General features: G+C 33.3%; 1 protein-coding gene across 1 annotated transcript; it reads left to right on the top strand.

Annotated features, from left to right (window-relative positions):
• The first annotated feature begins 2089 nt into the window (after positions 1 to 2089).
• LOC148306343 (uncharacterized) lies at positions 2090 to 6619 on the top strand. Its single transcript, XM_088265299.1, has 3 exons — positions 2090 to 2658; positions 3757 to 3971; positions 4644 to 6619. Exons 1-3 carry the CDS (start codon positions 2483 to 2485, stop codon positions 4745 to 4747), a joined length of 495 nt encoding a protein of 164 aa, XP_088121425.1. The 5' UTR covers positions 2090 to 2482; the 3' UTR covers positions 4748 to 6619.
• Positions 6620 to 8752: the final 2133 nt, after the last annotated feature.

The following is an 8752-nucleotide window of genomic DNA, read 5'->3' as shown; positions in this document are numbered from 1 at the left end:
ATCTGTTGCACAGTAAAAAGTTCAATAAGTGCCTTGATATATATGTATTTTTAATACATTTTATTATATTCTTAAACTTTAAAAACTATTTGATAAGTTTTTGATATAATATGACGTTGTTGAAAGGAGTGAGCGATATATCTGTTAAGCTCCTAAGTCAACAACAGTGTGCGGTGCTCCAACACGTATAAAAGAAAAAATGCTTAAGCTATTTTTACTCTATCTCATAAATTTAAAGTTTGAATTTCAAATATTGGCAGTTCGTAAATGACATGAATATCGCACCGTGTTGTGGGTTTAAGTGATCACATACGCATATAAAAGCACACAATTATAAAGAAAAGTATAAAAAAAATCTTGATATATTAACATAGATGAAGAAGAATATTAAAGTCTGGGTAATTACAGGGTTTCTTCAACTTCTTCAAACCTTTATCCGCACCCTAATTGTGCATAGGGGACTGCATCATATAAACACAGTATTATCTTGATCTTTAACACATGAAGGAAAGATGATCAGTCATCCGCTGCAGAAACCAGTCCAGGGTGATATTGAATAAATATAAGAGTAAAAAAATCACTTATATTTATTTAACTCCCCTCTGGGAATCGAACCCGGGACCCCCAGAACGGTAGCCGAGCGTGCTGATTATTACACCACGGAGACGGATAGAACAGGGCTTACGACCTACCATAAGGTTTAAGTGATCACTTTATACACGTGTAACGTTCAACATTCTACCCATGATTGACAACCACACTACTCAAATTTCGGAAGTCATATGTATCCTTTTATTGACCTATACTTTCACATGCTGCTTCTTGGCACCATCTATGGCTGAGTTTAGTAAAAAAATTAAAGATACCTTTATGAAATATATTTGACTAGTGTGGCTGTCAATCCTGGGCTTATTTAACATTCTCAATCAGGAATATAAATGAATTAGCTCTTAAACAATTGTCCATTTTTAGTAAATTTACTATATCTTTTGTTAATATTCTAAAATGCTGTTTTTCGATAAGCTCAGGATATACTAATGAAAATTATTGAATCAGGTAAAAATTAAAAAAAAAAAAATACATGCAGAATAAGTTATATCCGGTATTTTTCCCCGAGTGAAAATATTTTATTACTTATTGAGAACATCTTTGGTTTAGGAAAATTTCGATGAACAAGAAAGATACATCCACCATTTGTCGAATGAGGATGGGTCGTTGCTGTACGAGAGAGCACCTTGCGAGGATTGGTGTCTTTGACTCCCCCATTTGCGAGTGTCGTTTCGATGAGGAAGACCTTAACCACATATTCTTTGTTTGCCCAGTAAATGATCAAATGCCAAATTTTTTTAAATCTCTTCCCCGCTTATTCCCCTCCCTGCAGATATCCATCTCATCCTAGCCAGCAGGAACCCAATTTTGTACAGACTGTTAGTTGTTTTTCTGAAATTAAATGCTATAAATTTATAGTTTATCTTTATAATTTATAGTCTATCATATTTTATATTTAAGAATTCAATTAACTTGACATTGGCAAATGCATTGTATTACATGTGCAACGCCATTCCATATTTTAAAAAAAAAAATCCTAAAATTTAAAATTCGGAAAATGAATTCGGAAATCGAATTCGAAAGTCGCATTCTCATTGTACGAAATACGTCAGTAATTGACATATTAAATATATTGTCAAATAATCCATTCATCGGTTCTCGATAGAGTCATCGAAAATTCATACAAAGTTTCCTAGCAAGCTTTTTTCAACCGGTACTTTTGATAACCGAATATTTCGATCATTCAATTCTTCCCACCACGTATGACGGCTGGCCGAGCTTTTTTTACATTGTTTCCAATATTGACACCCTTTTACCTATTCCTATCTTTACTTTTCCTACTTCCCCCAGCAAACTTGTAAAGGTTTAAATGAATTTAGGTTTATTATTTATGTAAAATAACTCAACAACCAAACTCACACTACTCATAAAACTAACTCTAGTAAAATGTATAAATAATTGTAAGTGAAAATATACTTGACTGGTTAGATACTTTTGTAGGGTCATTAGCCATGAAAGAAGAAGAAGACCATATATTCCAACAAGTAGAAGAAACAACAAAAACAAAATAATCGTACGGATTTGTTTCGTCTGACAGTGAATATAATCCAGTAAATCTAACAGACTACTTACACCTTCCCCGAGAAAGTGAAACATCATAATTTTATTATATAATCTCGATAAACAAACTCTTGGTGGTTTATTTTTGTGTCAATCTATGAAATACAAGCCATATTGCGATAATCCTTGCCATACTGCTTCTGTTTATTGATTTTCGCTACACTAGGGATCGCGCGCAGTGTCCGATACTATACAATTGCTTAGTCTTTGTCCGATACTTAGTTAGTCTGTGTCCGATACGACCAGATAGACTAGTCTAAGATTGCATTTGTGATTGATATTCATAAAATTAAAGTTTATTTGGTTCGCCAAGATGAACAAGAACCCGAGAACCATCAAATTCAGCAGAATCGAAAAGGTCCGTTTTGTGGAATTGATTCGAAAGGTCAAATTCCTAATCTTCAAGTCGAGTACGGTTCCAGAAAATGAGAAGGAAAAGGCCTGGATCAAACTGACGAGGGACTTCAATAAGGGCCACCCCATAAAGAGGTAAGAAAATATATTTTTTTATGTATGTATATTAATAAAAATGACAAAATATTGCACTTTTTTATAATAAGCACTATGTATTTTTGCAAATTTTATGATGCCAGTTGTTTGTGGAAGAAGGGTGTGGTATTGATATTTTGCGGGTAATGAGTATCAATGGTTGAAAGACTGTTGCTTTTAATTATTGAAAAACAAAACTTTAAAATATATAAAAACATTAATTGTTTTCCTAAAAGTATTTATCAGAATTAGACATTAACATCTTCATTCATATGTAATGCAAATGCAATATTATCTTGATCATATGGTGACATTCACACAAGGCCAATTTTTAAGGGATTCAGCTAAGCCAAGCTAATATTGGCCTTATGTGATTAGGCATTCTGAGATGATGATATTTCAAAATGCCAATCTATTGAATTAGGTCGCATTCCAACTTTCGGCTTTATGGGCTGGCATCGCTATTAGCCTTGTTTAAATGGCCTTTTAATTGTTTGAAGATAATCAATCAATCTTTCACTAGAATCTTACCAGTATAGGGTAACAGGTGGTTCAACGATAAAACATATTACGAAATTTTGAGCTTATCAAAATCTTTGTTGACAAATTCTGTTTTGTACTCTACTTAGTTATTTTTATCAAGATTTAGTTGATAATTCAACATAGATGAAAAAGTTTATTAAAATGAGAATTCCTAATGTCCTTATGTGTAAGGCAACTAGCCATAACTCAAGTTGCGGCTACAGGGCAGAAAGTGTTGTTTTTGCATTTTGAAGAAAAGACATTGTTTAATTATTTTTTTAAATATACTAAATATTTTTTAAATGGAAAAAAAATATTCAGGTTTTACCTAAAAATATCTGTTGCAGAGTAAAAAGTTCAATAAGTGGCTTAATATATATTTTTAATACATTTTATTATATTTTTAAACTTAAAAAATGATCTGAAAAATCAAGTTTTTTGATATGACATTGTTTAAAGGAGTGAGCGGTATCTACTTGTAAATGGGGAGTTCAATGTATTTGAACGTTTGGGTTGGATCTTGTTCATAAAAATGTTTATAATTGAACTAATTTATACGTTTTGATTGTTTCACAGGAGCAAGGAGTCTTTGAAGAAGCTACTGAAGGCTTTACTCAAAAACATCAAACTGCAGAACATAAAAATTGCCAGCATCAAGCTGCATTTGAAGAACCTGAAGGAAGAGAGCGCTAAAAGGGCTCTGTTTTTGAAAACTCAAAGGGCCCTGAGTTACGATATTGTGACTTTGGAACAACGTATAAAAGGGGAAATTCTTAGGCGGCTGAAAACAGGTAAACATTAGTTTTGAAGTGATCGCTTAATCAGACTATGACAGGTCACAAGCCCTGTAAATACCGAAACTTTCATATTCTTCATCTATGTTGAGATGTAAAAATGTAAAAATAACTCGCAAGCGGAGAAACCCAGATCTGTGAAGAGGTATTTTTTTTCTTCAAACCCTTATCCCAACCTGATGGTGCATAGGGCACTGCATCATATAAACACAGTGTTATCTTGATCGTTGACACATGAAGGAAAGGTGAACAGCCCTACGCTTCAGGTACCTTCATCCTTCACTTCCTTCAAACCCTTATCCGCACCCAAAGGTGCATAGGGATCAGCCCTCCGCTTCAGGTACCAGTCCAGGGTAGTATTGAATAAATATTAGAGTGAAAAATAAAAAATTATTTAACTTTTCTCCCCATGGAAATCGAACCCGGGACGTCCAGTATGGTACCTCGAAGTATTTGGACACACTCAAAATATCGTGAATACTGTTTTAATCGGATAACTAAAAAAGTCACACCTCTAATGTTCACGGCTGTTCCAAGCATTGTCTTTACGCAAAACAGTTCTCTATCAAGTTTAATGTACAATGGTGCCATAAAATGATAATGTATGGATACATATATTTCTTATTTATGCTGTATATAAAATTAAAAGGGCATTTTTTCCAATTGCAGGATGCCAGTGCTTGTATCCTTTCATGCATATACAAAACTGCGCCTTGATTCCAGCACTGGAAGATCTGGATGCATCTTGGGTAGTATCGCAACACAGCAGCTAAATTGAGAATGCTTACCGAAAGAAATTCTTCGTTAAAGTTTTAAGTTTTATTTCCTTCTGATTTTTTACTGTATATATATATATATATTATATTTTAAACCAGGGTTTATTTCTTATCTGATTAATTTCTTAAAACTTCCCGTGTATCTTTAGTTCATTTGATTCACGTTCAGTTTACTTTTCGACTATCTGAAGTATCATTCTACATATCGCTCATTTGGTGCGACAATGGCGTAATTACACTGTTAGAAATATTACAGGAGATGCCATTCAGACGTTGTAGCAACAGAAATGGTGCCATTTTACTCAATTCTACAATGACACTCGCGCCATCTCACAAGCATTTCACCACAAAATCAATTCTGTTGATGTTTCTCCTGATGTAAATAGTCTTTCCGCACATTTAACTTGTTTTTTTAAAAGTTTAATTATGTTATTGTTGCACCAAATGAGCGATATATAGTTTTATTTTCTCGTACTTGCATACATTGTTTTAAGTAAATTGTGCATTTTTTCTTAAATTACATATAAAAATAAAAAAAACAACAGATAGTCAAGAGTCTACTTTCTCAACATATTATGTACATATTTTATCCACGTATGTATACGTTTTGAAGAAGTTGGATGCACTAAAAGTGACACTCTTCGATATATGACTTCATGTTTCATAAATATAACACATGATACTTCTTTTACATCCTATTGAGGGTTGACCCCTGCTACCTACTTCCGTCATTGTCAGTCTTCGCAGACAGCCGTCCATTTGGGAATGACTATTTTGATTGCGTATTTTCAGATGTTGTCATCATCCGAACCATGTCTGGCCCACCATAAGGGCGATTGTCCACTACCCGGAATTTGCCTGTCCGGCAGTCCGGTTTTGAAAAATGAAAGCGACTACAACAGTTTAGCGTGATCGAATTTACACGCAATGTGTTCACGCACCGATCAAGAGCACCGATCTAAAAAAATATGGACAAAAGCACATGCCGATCCAAGTCAATCGTCGTTTTAAAACGCTAACTGACGTGCCGGACGGTAACATTCCGTGTAGTGGACAATCGCCCTAACTTACCAGTTTTCAGAGTGACTAATATCTGGTTTATCATATTATTAAGGGGGTCGAATATCAATAATAACAACTCGTAATTACAATGCAGTTTGTTTATTATACAGATCGCTACGACAGTACTCTTACAAATGTGTGCAGTCCCCTTTGTCAATCTCCTAAGGGGTAGGGTCTAAATAACATAAACGTTCCCCGCGTACACCTCTGTCCCGCCCCTAGCGGGCGCTTGGGGTCATAGTTCAAGTTGTTACAACTATTGCGCTGTAACAATATATTGCTTGCAGTTCATGGTTTCGTCTAAATCTACCCTCCATTCTCGGATATTGATCCAAAGTACTTTCTTATCCGCTCAGGACAGGGCATACTCTCATGTGCCAGGGTGTACTCTCATCTGCCCACGAATCTCTGCCATTTATTTAGCAAATGAGTCTGTGAATTGTTTTATATAAGGTTATTTGTAATTTATTAGTCCTTTTATTTCTCTGGATATAATTTTTAACTCCATCTTCGTGTATTGAATTAACATTTCTTCTGCTTAGCCTTATCCGCACCCAATGGTGCATAAGGTACTGCATCAGATGGATATGTTAATTTAATTGTTAATTATACTAAGGCGAGGTGATCAGTCTTGCGCTTCAGGTAATGTTCAGAGTAATGTTTGAGTGTAAGCCTCTTATATTTATTTTGAACGCCTGGAAATCTAGATAAATGCCTAGTTATAATCCATGTACTTCATCAAATTATTGTAAAATATACATACCCATATATTAAAAATATTGAAAAATAAATATTTTTAAAAACCTCCATGTTTTTTTATTGCTTCCGTACATTTTGACATGTGTACGCATTGCAGGAACCAATTTTATATGAATGTCCAGAACTGTCTGTATACATATTGTTAAACCTTATTTGGTGCATCTTACTTTGGAGGTTACAAATCGCTCACTCCTTTCAACAACGTCATACATAAAAAATCGTCAATTTTCAGTTATGCATGTTTTCGGAATGCCCAGAAAATGTACCATATCCCAGCAAATGCGGCATATTTTTAACTTAATATTTACCCGCTACAGAGCAGAAAGTGATGTTTTTGCATTTTGAAGAAAAGGTATTGTTTAATTATTTTTTTTAATGCACTAAATATTTTTTAAACGGAGAAAAAACATTAAGGTTTTTCCTAAAAAGATGTGTTGCCCAGTGAAAAGTTCAATAAGTGGCTTGATATTTATTTTTAATACATTTTATTTTATTTTTAAACTTTAAAAATGATCTAAAAATAAGTTTTTTGATAAATGACGTTGAAAGGAGTGAGCGAAATGTCAAATTCTAAAGAAACACTTCTGTTTATTGTATGGAGTGAGTTGATGGTAGATAATGTTTAGAATAATGTATTTGTTCACCTCATGAACCATCTTGGTATTTTTAACATACTTTTTATAACAATGAAACATATTTTTATGTGTATTTTTTATCATGGTGTCTTTTAAATAATTACAAAGTAAAATTTCTTTTGTCCAAATGTGACCGTAATAAGTAGTCTCACCAAGATAAAGATTTTTATTTTTTTTAACAATTTATCCTACAAATAATAACTTTTTACAATAATGTGCACTTACTGAGTTTTCCCGTGACGATGGCACATTTTCCCGTCCGAATGATGCGATCCATTTCAGATCTACCCACCTCCATTATCCATTTATGAATAGCTCTTTTATACTTCCGTTTCATAAATTGTACAGTGTACATTAAAAATTTGGTGATTCAAATTGAACGGACAAAATTCTAACAATATTTCGTTGAAAAAAACCTTTCTGCCTCATTTTTCATATACACCAATAGATGGCAATGTTTTTGTAAAGTTTTTTACAATGTTTGTAATTTAGAGAAAAATACAGTCATTTTTGAGTTGAGAGATTGTTTATTTTACTATAAATCCATATTTTTATGTATTTTCTGATTTTTTTGCGGTCCGACCATACCCTCAAAGGTGTCCCAAAGGTGATAGATTAGATGGGTTCTACTTCAATTTTATTTTAAATTTTAGGCAGAATATTTTTTCAAATAAATTATCAAAAATTTTAAATGAATGATCATAATGAGCACCAAAATTTAAAAAAAAATTGTAAACTATGTTAAAATTGAAAGTAATGAGATTTACTTTATCGTGTTGGGCCAAAAGGGTAGTATTCCAATTATTAAATTGGTGATAAGGCAAGATAGGATCGTGCTTTACTTTATTATTGTGTTAGTATGAATGTATAAAAATAAATGTTTTTTTTTAATATATGTAATCTGTGTACTATGTAGTCTGTAAGCATCAGAAATAAATGTACACCATATATTAAAAGATAATGTAACTGCATAGAAAGATATATATGTCTGTTATTGTAAAGATTTATCGTTTACGTTTCATACATTCCTGGAATTATATTAATAAACTGATGTATTCAACTGGTTTTATTCATTCATATTCATCCTTTCCTGGCAAGAGATGTGACTAATGTGTAATTGTTCCTTTTGGTTACCCTATTGGAATGGTATCCGTTACTTATTCTCGGTTTATATTTCTTTCCATCTTAAGTTTCTTATGTCAAATTGTCAAATATATTGGGTGCTAGAAATACGCAACCAAATTTGTGCACTGATTATCTTTAAGTAACGAATAGTAAACACCTCTTTTAACCTGTTAACGGGCCGGTCCGCTGTCCAATTACGCAACTTGTAACAGGCGCGAATACTGATTCACTCCGTGTCTTAAATGCATGTCGGGACATGTATGGATGACTAATACCTTTGTTGTTTCACAACATAGGTATTAGTCATCCATATATTCAACACATATTTCAAGGACGTATTCATATGTCCTACCCGTACCCGATATTGTTTGCGTTGGACGTATTTATGCGTCCTGCTCGGTTAACAGGTTAAAGAAGTTAC

Source organism: Brachycentrus maculatus, unplaced genomic scaffold, assembly GCF_059751285.1.
Source record: "Brachycentrus maculatus isolate JH-2025_06_01 unplaced genomic scaffold, ASM5975128v1 h1tg000244l, whole genome shotgun sequence".
In the NCBI taxonomy this organism is placed as follows: Eukaryota; Metazoa; Arthropoda; class Insecta; order Trichoptera; family Brachycentridae; genus Brachycentrus; species Brachycentrus maculatus.
Note: the sequence above shows the minus strand (reverse complement) of the source record. Positions and strands in the feature narration are given on the sequence as shown.